General features: G+C 33.4%; 2 protein-coding genes across 6 annotated transcripts; both read left to right on the forward strand.

Annotated features, from left to right (window-relative positions):
• Positions 1–2718: 2718 nt before the first annotated feature.
• Positions 2719–7610, forward strand: LOC147534846 (metal transporter Nramp7.2-like). Its single transcript, XM_086648825.1, has 13 exons — positions 2719–3273; positions 3710–3788; positions 3880–3920; positions 4067–4145; positions 4522–4626; positions 4713–4822; positions 5112–5293; positions 5546–5615; positions 5737–5910; positions 6031–6135; positions 6506–6637; positions 6748–6843; positions 7085–7610. Exons 1-13 carry the CDS (start codon positions 3097–3099, stop codon positions 7397–7399), a joined length of 1665 nt encoding a protein of 554 aa, XP_086504951.1. The 5' UTR covers positions 2719–3096; the 3' UTR covers positions 7400–7610.
• Positions 7611–8337: 727 nt separating this feature from the next.
• On the forward strand, positions 8338–15230 carry LOC147534847 (beta-galactosidase 6-like). 5 transcript variants are annotated; one of them, XM_086648818.1, is made up of 18 exons: positions 8338–9260; positions 10366–10461; positions 10678–10790; positions 10929–10995; positions 11136–11228; positions 11443–11586; positions 11706–11800; positions 12152–12257; positions 12379–12463; positions 12704–12822; positions 12917–13081; positions 13230–13411; positions 13524–13621; positions 13710–13819; positions 14108–14215; positions 14323–14427; positions 14580–14728; positions 14821–15230. In XM_086648818.1, exons 1-18 carry the CDS (start codon positions 9081–9083, stop codon positions 15029–15031), a joined length of 2226 nt encoding a protein of 741 aa, XP_086504944.1. In that variant the 5' UTR covers positions 8338–9080; the 3' UTR covers positions 15032–15230. The 5 variants fall into 5 exon arrangements, with proteins under 5 accessions (XP_086504944.1, XP_086504946.1, XP_086504949.1 ...); XM_086648820.1 differs by lacking the exon at positions 8338–9260 and adding an exon at positions 9394–9789; XM_086648823.1 differs by lacking the exon at positions 8338–9260 and adding an exon at positions 9399–9765.
• The last annotated feature ends 1 nt before the right edge of the window (position 15231 follows it).

A 15231-nucleotide genomic window follows, 5' to 3' on the forward strand; every position in this document is an offset into this window, starting at 1 on the left:
GCCCATCTATCTCCCTCCATTGCATCTCCAAACATATATCTCAGGATTCCTTATCCTTCTCCTAATATTGTAGTGGTTCTTGATTTTGGTATAAGGGTAAGGTTAACCTCTTCAGTCATCCAATTAAAAGATTTAATGACTAGATTTAGAGTTTGTAACTTAGCCAAATAAAATCTAAAATTTGATAATATTAATATTGTATTGATGAGAGAGAATCCATATTTTTTTTTGTGGTTTTAGTAGATAATGATGAGAGAAAGTAAGAAGATGATCGTGAAAGAAAGAGAAAAATATTAAAGTTGTGTTTAATAGCAGACAAATAATTCAATAGAATAAAATTTATTTCCAGTTGTTCCATAAAATATATTAGGTGAAATAAAAAACCATTAACATAAAAGTATCCAATAAGTAATAATGTCAGATGTGATCTGATAGCTTGAATTTGATATGTTCCAATATGGGTTGACAACTTCCCAATGTTTAGGTACAAATCACTGAATAATGAAAGAAACGCTTTTGTTCAAGCATATTGAGAAATTCAATCTTGTTCTTTTGTTTAACAATGTTATTGTAAATTATCTTGTACCACAAAGAGGTGTTTTCATGTATCTTACTTACATAGTTACATATAATATATACAAGTATTCTAAAAAATATTGAAGGGACTAACATAATGAAAAAAATAGAAAGACAATGAGAAATAAATCAAGGGCATCACCTACCTTTTTTTTTGTTGAAAGGGCATCACCTACTTAAAGAAAAGAAAAAGGAAGGCATGAACCACACAATACTAACATCTACACAAGTCTTCAACAAAAAAAAAAACATCTACACAAGTCCTCGCGAAACGTTTGATTACCCAAAACGGAATAAACCTCCTTCATGTAAACAATGAAAAATAAAAACAAAAATAAAATAAAATATCAATGATATTTTAAGGGATTGAACATCACACTCTTTGTCGACGGACATTTTTAACTACTGTACTAAAACTTGAAATTTATTTGGGTCTTTGTAAAATTATTAACAAGACTAGTCTAGAGGGATCTATCTGAGCCAAATTATTGGTTTTTGGCATTGTTCACCCAAAAACAACCCCTTTAGCTAATTTGGGTCTGACTTGACTGGCTACACATGTTCTGTTTTTGCCAAATGCCACAATCTGCTTAAACAATTCCTCAACCGCAAGAGGATGTTGAAACACTTTGGTGGTGGCTTTAAAGGCCACTTTAGTTGCTAAAATACAAAAAGGAATCTTAGTTGGTTTAAAATTATTTTAGAGAAATGATAGAATTATCAAAAACACGAAACAACAAGTCACATAGGATGTATATGTAGAGTATGTCTGGATTTTTTTGTTCCCTGTCATTTTTCATTATTTTATGTGTGTTTAAGAGCATCTCCAGTACAAGACTTAAAAAAACTCTAAAAATCCTATGTGTCAATGTGAAAAATAGATCTCTAAATTGTCTCTTTCCTATTTGACCTTTTAGAGACACTCTATTGCAAAAGGTTGCCAATATATGGACAAACAAAGTTTTTATATGGACAACCATTTTGGGTGTAAACATAATCTTCACCTCCACCTTCTCCAAACAACCATTACCCACCGTGTTCTTCAAATGGCCACCATCACCCATCCAAATTTCAAACCTGAAAAATGAAGAAAAAACGTTTTTTCTAGGGAGTAACTTTCTTGATCAATTTAGCTGTCACAGAAATTTCTTGATTTTGAAAGAGATTTGATGAAGTTCTTATAAGAACTATCCGACTCTAGCTCATGGTTTAGGGTTTCTTGTGTAAAGGTGATCAAATCTTCAAGATCTCATTCTTATTTTTAGGGTTTTTTGGGCTTTATCTTCTATTACTTCAGGCTCAACATGAATAAACAAACATTCCAAATTTCATTTGGATATCACCATTTGTTGGAAACATTAAGATCTTTTGGAATTAGTCAACCATCACCATCTCTTCTTCCCTCTTGTTTAGAGAGAGAAAGTAAATGAAGAACAAATTAATACCTTCATGGTCTTGGGGTAAAAGTTGAGAACAAAAAGGAGAAAATACCCTACTTTATTAGGTTAACTTTGAATTTTAAAAGTAAGAACTAGTCATATTAGAGAGAGAATAACAGATAGAAAGAGGAAGAAATACGAAATTGAGGAGGAGCCGGTCAGATATAGAGAGAGAAACTAGGAGAAGTTTTTGGTTGTTCCCTTTTAAAAGTGATTAATATTTTTCCACCTCTTACCCATTTGTCCGTATAAAAAAACTAGTTGTCCACATATTAGCTACCATTGCAAAACCTTCTCCAATGCAACACTCAAGAGAGACTCTAAAAACTTATATTTCGGTTTAAAACTAATTGATTTTGTTTATGTGACACTCTAAATTTAGAGTGTCCTCTTAAGGATCTTTAAAATAAATCTTGACACATCACTTTAGAGATTCATATTGAGTTTTGTATTGGAGATGAATTTTAAAGAAAAACTCTAAAAAATCCTATGTGACACTCTAAGATTTAGAATTTGAGTGTTGCATTGGAGATGCTCTAAGCTGTTGTGGGCGATCTTCATTGATCAGATCATTTAGAGAGGAGTCCAACCAATGAGGGCCCACCACATCTGCTTTGGACGGTTGGATCTTTTTATTTTTCCCGGTCATACTCTTCTTTCTTTTCGGGTAATTTAACATCGTTCAATTGCCACTTTCACATTAGTGTGTCATCTTTTTATTGGTTTCCAAAGCCTATAACAAAAAAAAATTGAGTTCCATATTTTGAAGTGTTTTTAATAGATAGTGACCTCATTGGCCTACGGCCTACCTAATACATTCTCTCTCTTGTCTTCTTTTTTTTCTCTCTCAAGTCAGCTCTAATTAGACACTAAAAACTGCAAATATTGTAATAAAGAACCAGTGTGGTGGGGGGTTTGATTGTGAGTTTTCACATGCAATTAGCTCATCTCCTTTTTGTTTAATAAAATTTTCATATACTTATGTGTCTATAAATAGTGTGGGAAGAGAGTATGGGTTAGAGTAGTAAAAGAGAAAGAATCATAAGTTAGTGAGAGAAGAAGTTTAGAGAGAGAAATTAAGATGGAAAGAAAACAATACCAAGAACAACAATTACAAGTGATAGAGAGGGAAGATGGAGTTTCAAAAGGAGGAAGTAATAGAGTTGCTTCACTTGATTTGTGTGACAAGATTCAACCAACCATTAATAATCCTAATGCAAACAAGTACCTCAATCAAGATGGTGATTCCAATGTCAAGGTAATCTTGTTTTCTCCTACTCAATTTTATCCCTTCATTTCATAATTTTACATGCATGTGGGGTTCGATTGTGATCCTTTCTCTCTCTGTTAAGTTGGTGTTTGTTTATTGCCATTCAAATGGAGATATCTGAAATCTAACTCGGGATCTGAATTGACTCTGTTAAATTTCAGAATATTTATTTTTTATCTTATTTGTATCTAACTGGTATTAATAATAGACTCAATCTGATTTTGCGTTTATTAGATTTCAACATAAAGAAATGATAATTATATCTCTAACCAAACAATGCAGACTCAGACGAGTTAAAGTTAGACTCAGACGATTTAGATTCACACGATCTAAAAAAAAAAGACCACCACCTAAGTTAGAAAAATCTAGTCTAAATGTTTAATGGCTACTATTATATACTAATTTGTGTTTTTTGACTTATTAGAAACCAGGGTGGAGGAAATTTTTATCTCACGTTGGTCCGGGGTTTCTAGTTTCTTTAGCTTATCTTGATCCAGGAAACTGTAAGTACATAAACAAAAAAGAACTCTCTTTAAATTATATATATATTTTGTTTATTTTATTTTTATTTTTGTTGTCATTTTTGGATAATAGTGGAAACTGATCTACAAGCTGGAGCGAATCATCGATATGAGGTTTAATTTATTAATTAACAAAATTATGTTTTCTCAATTATTTCCTTCAAACTTTTGTCAATTTCAAAGAAGTAAAATTAAATGAAATATAAAAACAAAAGGCTGACTCATTTTGATTTTATCTTTTTGCGGGGTTACATTATCAGCTATTGTGGGTGATCCTCATTGGGTTAATTTTTGCCCTAATTATTCAATCCTTAGCTGCAAATCTTGGTGTAACCACTGGTAAGGTCACAAAAACTCATTATCGATTAGACATTTTATTCTAATGAGTATCAGATATTTGGTTTGTTTAGTTTGAGTTTAGACTAATAATTTGTCCTATTCTGCATACTTTATGTCATATATTCTGTCGGAAACATGGGTTAGGTTTAATAAACCTGTAAACAGTAGGTAACTTTAGGTTTGATAAACCTAAAATTAACTTTAGTAAACACTAGGTATAAAAATATGAGTATTTTGAGAGGGACTTTGTGTTGGAAGGAGGTGCCTTTAACACTTATAGGAGGCGCATAAAACTTCTCATTTTAGATTACCATATAATAAATATACCTAAAAATACTGATTTTTTTTTTTTATATATGAATTAATATTATTGCAGGAAAACATTTAGCCGAGATTTGTAAAGCGGAATATCCAATATACGTCAAATATTGTCTATGGCTGCTAGCGGAGCTTGCTGTTATTGCAGCTGATATTCCTGAAGGTTTGCATAGATATACACACACATTTACATATATGTTATCTACATATAAAATAAAACATGATATTAATGTTTGGTGTTGGATGCAGTGATTGGGACGGCCTTTGCTTTAAATATACTCTTCCATATTCCAGTATGGGTTGGAGTCCTACTAACTGGTTTTAGTACCCTCCTACTGCTCGGCTTGCAAAAATATGGGGTAATTTATTGAATTAAATTACTTGCATAGTAAACTATTGATAGACGATAGTTAGTAAAAATATTTCGAAATATAATATTACTAGGGTCTAACGTGTCCCACGGGCACAAACAGTTCTATTAAATGCGTAATCTCAATTATGTTTCGAGAAAGCCCCAAATATATTTGAAATCATAAGTCAACTTTCTTTACCCAATCATTAGTTTCTCTTTATTTCATTTATTTGATGTATTAATTAGATTTTTCCGAATGATTACTGTTGATGGATCTTTTTTTATCGGAGAATCAGGTAAGGAAGTTGGAGATGTTGATAGCAATACTAGTGTTTGTGATGGCGGCATGTTATTTCGGAGAGATGAGTTATGTAAAACCACCTGCTGGGGAGTTATTGAAGGGCATGTTCATCCCAAAACTCAATGGCAAAGGTGCTACTGGCGACGCCATTGCTTTGTTAGGAGCACTTGTCATGCCGTAAGTCACTTTTCAAATTAATCGTTTATTAGTCGGCATTAATTTGATGCAAACGACGCTTATTTAGTAGTTGACTTTACCGCCTAATTTATCAGTAATTGATTTTACCTTCCTGGACTAACGGAAAACATTACCCACACTTACTTTTCTAGTGAGTTATACCACTATTCACCTCACCAACCATTCACTTTCATGGTAGACTTGTATTTCTTAACCATCTAAATTAACTAACTTTTGTGTCGAAATTTTCAGGCATAATCTGTTTCTTCACTCAGCTCTAGTTCTCTCTCGAAAGGTTCCTCAGTCTGTCCATGGCATCAATGTAAATTCCCTATTCAAAGCCATTAATTCTTGTTTATATTCTTCTAACGATTTTAGTCAAAAATGTTATGAATGCATTAGATAAATACATATGGTTTTGAATTCCTATGGTACAAATGCAGAGTGCCTGTAGATACTTCCTTATAGAAAGTGGATTCGCCCTTTTCGTTGCATTCCTTATTAACATAGCGGTGATATCGGTCTCTGGAACTGTTTGCGCCGCTGACAATCTCTCCCAAGATAATGCTGATCGCTGCAGTGATCTTACTCTCAACTCTGCTTCGTTTCTTCTAAAGGTATGTATAATCTTTTTAGAAACGGAGCGCACTAGTATTCATTTACATGTTTACATCAAATGTATCAATTCCTTCATCATGCACAAACATCACATATTGGTTTTGGGATAAATGATGCAGAATGTACTCGGAAAGTCAAGTTCAATAGTGTATGCCATTGCGCTGCTAGCTTCGGGACAAAGTTCAACCATAACGGGTACTTATGCAGGCCAGTATATTATGCAGGTATTATGGTTCAAAAATTATATACTAATGTTGAAATAATCTCTTCATTGCATTTTCTAGGGATATAAGTAGATTTCACAAAAATTCCACTTATACCTTATTGAGTAAGTGGTATCACATGGAATTAACCATATGAGTTTGAAAAAATAGTGCGCGAAAATTCGTAGTTGCCCCAATAGCTACAAATGTTCACGCCCCGTTTATCAGCATCCTCATGTGTACTAGTTGGAAGGTACTCAAAATGTGATAGCACGTAAAAGACACGACCAATGTATAAGTGGTATTTAAAATTCTGCGGAAATTCTCTAGATACCAAGCTACTCTGTTTGTTATTTTTATTTATTCACCTCTATATTATTTTGCGATGAAGGGATTTTTGGACCTTAGAATGAAGAAATGGATACGAAACCTGTTGACTAGGTGCATTGCTATCACCCCCAGCCTTGTAGTCTCCATTATTGGAGGAGCTTCCGGTGCTGGCCGACTCATTATCATTGCATCGGTTAGCATTACTTTTTTTTTACTCTTTCTACTTATTTTTATTTGCTTATTTTCTCTGTCGAAACTAATTAAAATGTTGAATAATGCATATATGGGGTATATATACACCAGATGATACTCTCCTTCGAGCTCCCATTTGCTCTGATCCCACTCTTGAAGTTCAGCACAAGCTCTACAAAAATGGGTCCTCACAAAAACTCAATCTATGTAAGTATGGAGTGCGATAGTGTTTATTTCTTCTCTAAGTCAGATGTGCAATCAAACTCAAGGTCTCATAAACCCTAGTCAGAGTCCAAAATATTTGTTATTGTCCGATTAGTGATATCTGATTGAATTGCTGATTTTAACTCCATTTGAGTTAGACGATCCTGATTCAAATGTATAAATATAAAAGTGCAAAAAATGGGGGGAAAAAATAATCTAATTATACTTTTGGTTTAATTTGCAGATAATAGTGATATCATGGATACTAGGGGTATGCCTAATAGGTATAAACGTCTACTACTTGAGCACAGGTTTTGTAGACTGGTTATTACACAATAACTTGCCAAAGGTGGGTAATGTGTTCATTGGTATGCTTGTTTTCCCTCTCATGGCTATCTACCTCATCGCCATCGTTTACCTAACGTTCCGGAAAGATCGTGTTGTTACGTTCGTAGACGTAGTACCTTCATCAACCATGGAGAAAGGGCACATTAACTCTGAGGAAGAAGATGAAATTCCATACAGAGAAGATCTTGCAGACATCCCACTCCCTCATTAATAAACATTTCATCTAAGAACTAATTGTATTCTATATAGCTACCTGGTTCTAGAGACAAGATTACTCTTATATTTCTCCTTTTTCTTTTGTTGGTGTGCAAGTATTTCAATGTTTTCAATAAGAAACATTTTAGTGACATAAATGTGTATGTATATGTTCTCCAACCTATATATGATCAATATATGTGTCCTTCCATTGAGGTTATCACCAAGGTTCGAATCTTATTTTACACATGTATATAAAAAAGTAGAGTTAATTCCGTTTTGGTTTCCAGATGTGACTGAAAAAGTACATGGTCGATAAAAGTTTATCAAGTCTAGAGATTTTATAATACCTACCCTCTCCGGAAAACTAAAACCCTCCTGTTTTAATAGTTGTTGAGTTAGTTTTTCTATTAGTTGACTAATAAACGATAAAATTCACAAAGACAGGGGTGTGCGCGCAGTAGGGAGGTAAGTACAAAATAACTTAACAGTTTGTCACTAAGGATATACAACGGTACTACGTTATAGGAGGTTCTTGCCTTAGTATGGCCCTTAAGCTGATGTTATGCACGCGCTCATTTTCTAGTCAGAGCATGTCACTCACGTCAACTTTTAGGCTACATAAGGGCAAGGATATCGCGCTCATTTTCTAGTCAGACATTTTATAATACCCGTCCAACCTAAAACTTGTAATATTTTTAGTCAGGATGGCCTTACTAATTCTAGGCAATTAATGTTTCTACTTTCTTTTCTTTTTTGAGAATTCGATTACGATCTACGTTAGTCGCTACAAGACATTGATACATCATGAAGATGTAATAATCATGATAACTGCCTAATTCAGACCATGAACCAAAGAGGCCTAAACCTCAACAACATGAAAGAGGCCTAAAGCCCGACAAAGTATTATATTATTTACTTAATATATAACCTAAATTACATGGAATAAATCTTGATGGTAAACTGCTTCCCCCGAAAATCGATTCCACGACCTCATGGATTTAAGAGGGGTGTCCAACTGTTGTACCAAACGTTGGTGGACTAATGTTTCTACTTTCAAAATGACAGTTTTATGATTATTTTTTTTATTTTATATGGTATAATTATGCAATTTCAGTGATTTTGAATTTTTTTTTTATTAAGAAAAAAGATCAAATTCAAATATACAATATCACTAAAATTCTGTTAATAATTAATGCACCATGAATCAGCATGGAGTATTGTGATATGGGTTGATGATAAATGTGATCGATGACACATGACATGAATCCTTATAAGCCACTTTTGTCTGATTATATATAGTATTTGAGTAGCTTATACGATTTCCTCAAACCACATAAGTAGTAGTACATTCTTAAAGCAATTCATTAATTTCATACGTACGCCTAAGATTAGGTTTTTGTTGTTGAATTAGAAGTTTCTTATTACTGAAAATATAAATTTCTACTACTAACTCATCTATATATCAATCTTTCATTATTTTCTTGATTTATTTCCTTATATCTCTCTCATTGAATTAATGGGTATTACTTAATTCTTGAGTTTCTAAACAGTAAGAATAGAAATTTATTAGAATTAATAGAGAGATCTTATAGCATAGAGTGATTATATATATAATAAGCTTATAGAGTGTTTGGGTTGGTGGAAGAGATTTAGAAGAGAGTTGGGTCGTGGGTTTTAATTGTAGTTGTAGAGAGATGAATATGATGAAGTGCTGGTGGTGGTTTTTGTTGGTGGTGGTTGTGGTGGTGGTTTTTGGTGGTGGTGGAGGAGAAGGTGCTAGTGAAGTTACGTATGATGGAAGATCATTGATAATTGATGGGCAAAGGAAAATTCTATTCTCTGGTTCTATTCATTATCCTCGTAGTACTCCTGAGGTAAATTACATCTCTCTCTCTCTCTACTATCTCTCACTACTCATGCATGCACCATCTTCATGTTTATGGTTAGGTAAGAAACGTGTATTTGTCAAGGTATCATATTACAATTTAAGGTGATATCTTCATGTTTACCATACTTTGGTATCAACATTAATTTCGTTTCTCTCTAATTAATCTTTTCGGGATTTACTATATTCATCGTCTATGTTGATACAGAGACCTTCTCGCGCGTACACTCTCTTGGTGACCGTCTCTAATAAGACAGAGTATTTTAGTCTTTTCACAACTTATATGCCACAAAAGCAAATGGAGTCACCTAGGAGGGTTTTTGTATTAGTTTTGATTCATCATCGTGTTGTTAGTATAGTCGAAAAGTCATATTTATAATTTCACAAATTCAGTCATAGACTAATTGTGGACAACTTTGACCATTAAAAGTCGGGAGATAATAGTTTGTACGGCGTCAATCTTTGTTGAATCTGAGTCTGGGGCATGTGCTTGGGTAGGATTTTAGAAAGACATTGTGGTGAGACAAAGTCTCAATTTTCCTTGAAAGTTTGTTGATTCAAAATATCCCTTTCTTTTATGTTTTCTTGTATCTATACCTACAAAAAGCATTGTGCCTTGTAAAATAAAAGGTTTGCTATCTTTTGAAACGGTTCAACAAACAAAGGAAGGTGTGACAAAGCATGAAAGCAAAGACATAATGGCTAGTTCACAATGCAAACAAAATACTATTTTATCCAAAAACCAATTTAGATGTTCAATTTGTTCTTATCAAACTGAATGTCGTTTGGTCTTACGTCACTAAATTTACGTCATATTACCACTTATGAGAAGAAAAAAAAATTAGAAACAGATATGGTTGCGAAAATCTAATATCTAAATTTAGGTCATCATACAATTGAAATTTGAATTTAATTGGTGACTCAAGACTTTAATTTTGTACATATATTAAGTGATTAACTATAATTATAGGACATCCTAGTTCTCAACCACTTGGAATAGATATTGCTATAAGTAAATTATAAGATTTTCAACAAAAAAAAAGTAAATTATAAGATGATAATGGGTTGGTGGAATGTTATAATATATGATGCAGATGTGGGAATCATTAATATCAAAGGCTAAGGAAGGTGGAATCGACGTGATCCAGACATATGTGTTTTGGAATCTCCATGAACCTCAGCCTGGACTGGTACGTTCGTTTCTTTTTGGTGGCAGATTTGAATCTGACACTTACTTTCTGACTAACTCTTATTTTGAATTTCCGAAAAATAATATAAGGCTTAAAAGAGTTTGATACCAATCATGACTCGAGAGGAAGATTGATGCAGCCTTAAAATCTATATTAGTAGTCATAAAACAAATATTTTTTAAGTCGTTTATAAAGTTATTTGAATGAATGAAACAGTATAATTTTGAAGGAAGGAATGATATCGTGCGATTCATCAAACTAATTCATGCACAAGGCCTCTATGTAAGCCTTAGGATCGGACCTTTTATTGAGGCTGAATGGTCTTACGGGTAAGTGATTCTCACAATTTTCACATTTATATACACACATTTATATGCTAGCTAGCATGGATGGTTTTCTAGTGCATATAATGAATTTTCAAATTTGTTTCTTAATTCTTATCATCAATTAATATTTTGATGTGGCAGAGGGCTACCGTTCTGGTTGCATGACGTTCCTGGTATCGTTTATCGGTCTGACAACGAACCTTTTAAGGTAACAACACCATTGAACTATTCTTTTTATGAGCCTATGGTTTTTAGAGCGCGGAACAAGGTTTCCCTTGTTAATTCGTTTGTTTTATTGCTAATGTTGGCTGACTTTTCACTCTGTTGATATTTGTGGATAACCCGAAGAAATATATGGAAAGCTTTACGACGAAAATAGTCAATATGATGAAATTCGAAGGGTTGTATGCATCACAAGGAGGGCCCATCATACTATCTCAAGTACGTATGTTTATTGATTTAGCTTTGACTTTATACAACATTACAGATGTTCTGTGAAGACCACTTCAATTAAAACGGAACATACGTTTCTCTCCCACTTGAGAGACCAGAATTCAAATCTTATTATATCAGAAAAACCATTAAAAACATCGTAAAATATACGTGTATATATTATATGTGACATTTTGAATGATTTGGATGGGGATGGCTGCAGATAGAAAATGAGTATAAAACTGTGGAAGCAGCCTTTCGTGAGAAAGGGCCACCATATGTAAAGTGGGCAGCAGAGATGGCAGTGGGTCTCCAAACAGGAGTACCATGGGTTATGTGCAAGCAAGATGATGCTCCTGATCCTGTGGTTAGTAGTAGTACCTAATCTTACCTAATTAACCCCATTCTTTGCTAATTAATTGATTTCACTAGACTCATCCATCATAAGAACAAATTTGACATGTCTCTTATGCCTCTAATGAACAGATAAATGCATGCAATGGGAGGGACTGTGGAGAAACATTTGTAGGACCAAACTCACCTAATAAACCCTCTATTTGGACTGAGAATTGGACATCATTGTATGTCTTCTTTCTTCGAGATCAATTCCGCATTTATTTAGCTTGTGTTTTTGTTTTTCAATTTCGGCTCTCGAAACTGATTCGAGATCTAAATACGCTCAAGTCATATCTAACTCATGCATCTGATTCGTCCGAGCGGGTTGATTTTTTTAGCTACTTTCATGTTCGTTTGAGTCAAGCACACATTAAATCTGAATTAAGAACTCATAATTGGAACGCCTAAACTCAGATGAATCAGATTCAGACACTCTAAAAGAAATAAACACCACCTTAAAATTTTTTACATGCATTTACAAATATTGGGTAAGAAAATCAACTGATAATATTATGATTTTATATGATATGATAAAGCTATCAAGTATTTGGGGGAAAACCAAACATAAGATCAGCTGAAGATATAGCTTTCGCTGTTGCACTTTTCGTTGCTAAGAAAGGAAGCTTCATCAACTATTACATGGTATGCCCTTTTTCTCTCATTTCTTGGGACTAGTATATACTCTTTCCATCTCTAAGTTTATTTATTAGTTAATTTTGTCAATTGATTAACAATTTCAATTCCCAAATTCGAATTATTTTAGTATCATGGAGGAACCAACTTTGGAAGAACAGCAGCGATGTACATGACGACAAGTTATTATGATCAAGCCCCTCTCGATGAATATGGTGGGTATCTTCCATATATGTTAAGTTTACCTAGGGAAATTCGTCTGTACACTTCCACCTCACTTGTAGCGAGATGGGTTTGCACTTAGCAGAATCACTCAATCCTCGCTTCATGTAAGAAGTGTACGTGTACACAAGTCAAACAATTTGTTGTTTGTACACGTCGAACACTTCTCCCACTTTATATATATTCAATGGTATTTGTAATCGTTTACTTATATTGACAAATTTGTGTGATAGGTTTGCTAAGGCAACCCAAATGGGGTCATCTAACGCAGCTACATCTTACAATCAAACAAATAGCTGACACATTGTTATGGGGAACAAGTACTACTTTCTCTTTAGGCAGCCAACAAGACGTACGTAACATCAAATCATAACTAACACGAATATACATGCATATACATATATGATAATAGCGACATATTGGTAATTTGAACATACATTTTACAGGCATATGTTTTTGAAAAGAGTTCAGGAGAATGTGTTGCTTTTCTCTCAAACCGAGACAAAACACACACAGCTGTAGTTCAATATCGGAACTCTTCCTACGTATTGTCTCGAAGATCCATTGTTATTCTTCAAGATTGCAAGAATATAATCTTTGACACTTCAAAGGTATGCCTTCTATTCATCTATTAATTAATTTGTTATTATAAACTAGAAATGGTGTAGACAGTCTCTAGGGTGTAAAGGAAGTGTAAGAATGAATAGAGAGTGTTAACAATATGTATGTCTTCTATTAATATGTACACATGATGTATAGGTGAGTGTACCCGCAAATAGAAGATTTACTGGGTCGACTCAAAAGTTGGATTTAGCTGAGAAATGGGAAGAATTCAGGGACATAATCCCTAATTATGAAGGCACTTCATTGAAAGCAAATGTGTTATTAGAGCACACGAGTGTTACTAAAGATCAATCTGACTATCTTTGGTATTCTTTCAGGTATATAATCACATTTTTCCCATTTAAAACTTTAATTAAACCACATACTAATCTAAATAAGTTCTACATTCGAAGTCGTTTAATCACGAAGAACTCAATTGTTGATATGTAGTTTTGACAATAATCAAACAAGTGGAAGTCAACTACCCCTTCTTTCTGTTGACTCTCTTGGACATGTAATTCATGCTTTTGTCAATGGCAAATATGTCGGTAAGCTTCTATTTTCTTTATACAGTAAGATTCGAACTTTGTTCTCTACACTGCCACAAAAATGTACTTAAAAGTAACTGTTGATTAGGAATGGGACATGGAAGTCATATCAGTCAAGGCTCTTACCTAAAGAATTCAATTTCGTTAAACGCGGGCCAGAACAACATTTCTCTTCTAAGTGTCATGGTCGGACTACCGGTAATTAAATTCTTCCATCTTAACTTGTTACCTATTTTCTTTCATGGAATGTTATAATTAACAACTAGGGGTTTTACTAAAAAAGTACTCAATTTTTTTTATATAATATGGTCGGTTGGTTTTAAATTACTGAAATTTAAAAAAAAACTAACGACAAACTTATGTAGTTAAAGAGATACCCACATCAGTCTGAGTAAGATTCTGAGTAAAACCCTAAAGAACATAAAGCCTTTGTCTCTAATCTAAGATGGAAAATAACACTTGATAAATCACTATGAATATGAATAGGACTCGGGAGCATATATGGAGCGACGGGTTGCAGGTCTACGTAGAGTATACATTCAACACAACGAAATATTCCGTCAAGATTTCACCCGCTATGCTTGGGGGTATCAGGTACATTGATTTTATGTTTAATATCCATTCACTTTTGTTGTTGATTTTACTTAAAAAAAGGTTTTATGTGAAAAAAAATTGTCAAATGATGAATGATATACTTTTAGGTCGGATTAAACGGAGAAAAGTTGCAAATTTATAGAGAAGGATCAAGTAATGTCCAATGGAGCAGGATTAATACTTTTTCCCAACAGCCTTTAACCTGGTACAAGGTAATATACTAACTATTCCCACGAGTCTATTGTCCGAATAAATGACTATTGTGTTTCTGATCAAAACAAGTCAGACTCAGAAAAGCTAAGACAATAGAAAAACAACTATGTATATGTTTCATCATCTAATAATATTACAATTTCCGTAACAGACGACATTTGAAGCACCATTTGGAAATGACCCAGTTGTATTAAACCTAAAATCAATGGGGAAAGGAGAAGCATGGATAAATGGTGAAAGCATAGGTCGCTATTGGGTCTCATTTGACACTCCACAAGGACTTGTTCCTTCTCAAACTTTGTAAGTTACTACTTCATTTTATTTTTTTCGTATTCTTAGTCATTCATTTGTTTTTTTTTTCGTTGAAAATAATATTTGTTGAATAAAAATAGGTATCACGTGCCAAGATCGTTTCTCAAGCCCTCAGGAAACATTCTGGTTCTTTTGGAAGAAATGAAAGGAGATCCTCTACAAATTTCGATAGATACAATTAAAATATCTGAATCTAAATTATCTGAAACAAGTCTGCCATATATCGATGATGATACAAAATACGAAGAATACAATGGAATAATGAGCAATGAGAGAGAAGAAATGCTTTAACATGCCCTTTGAAAGTTCTCACTCTTCTGATTCAAAAGAAGCTGTTTCGAAGGAAGCTTAAAATTTCTTTACTATATTGTTGGTTTTATACATTTTTCAAGAGATGTATACTTTTTTCGTTTTAAATGCAATTTAATTTATGAGAAAAATCAATAATGTGAACATTCAATGATAAATTTGATCAAAATAATTGAGTGTCT

This window comes from Eschscholzia californica, unplaced genomic scaffold, assembly GCF_041429995.1.
Source record: "Eschscholzia californica isolate CP2 unplaced genomic scaffold, dmEscCali1.0.p SCAF_6, whole genome shotgun sequence".
Lineage (NCBI taxonomy): Eukaryota > Viridiplantae > Streptophyta > Magnoliopsida > Ranunculales > Papaveraceae > Eschscholzia > Eschscholzia californica.

Excerpts from the sequence above, each read along its gene's own strand:
- LOC147534847 (XM_086648818.1), top strand. The coding sequence starts at position 9,081 with ATGAATATGATGAAGTGCTGGTGGTGGTTTTTGTTGGTGGTGGTTGTG. Across the intron at positions 9,261-10,365 it reads ATCCTCGTAGTACTCCTGAG|ATGTGGGAATCATTAATATC; the intron begins GTAAATTACATC and ends TATATGATGCAG. Across the intron at positions 13,622-13,709 it reads TGTCAATGGCAAATATGTCG|GAATGGGACATGGAAGTCAT; the intron begins GTAAGCTTCTAT and ends ACTGTTGATTAG.
- LOC147534846 (XM_086648825.1), top strand. The coding sequence starts at position 3,097 with ATGGAAAGAAAACAATACCAAGAACAACAATTACAAGTGATAGAGAGG. Across the intron at positions 5,294-5,545 it reads TTAGGAGCACTTGTCATGCC|GCATAATCTGTTTCTTCACT; the intron begins GTAAGTCACTTT and ends CGAAATTTTCAG. Across the intron at positions 6,136-6,505 it reads CAGGCCAGTATATTATGCAG|GGATTTTTGGACCTTAGAAT; the intron begins GTATTATGGTTC and ends TTTGCGATGAAG.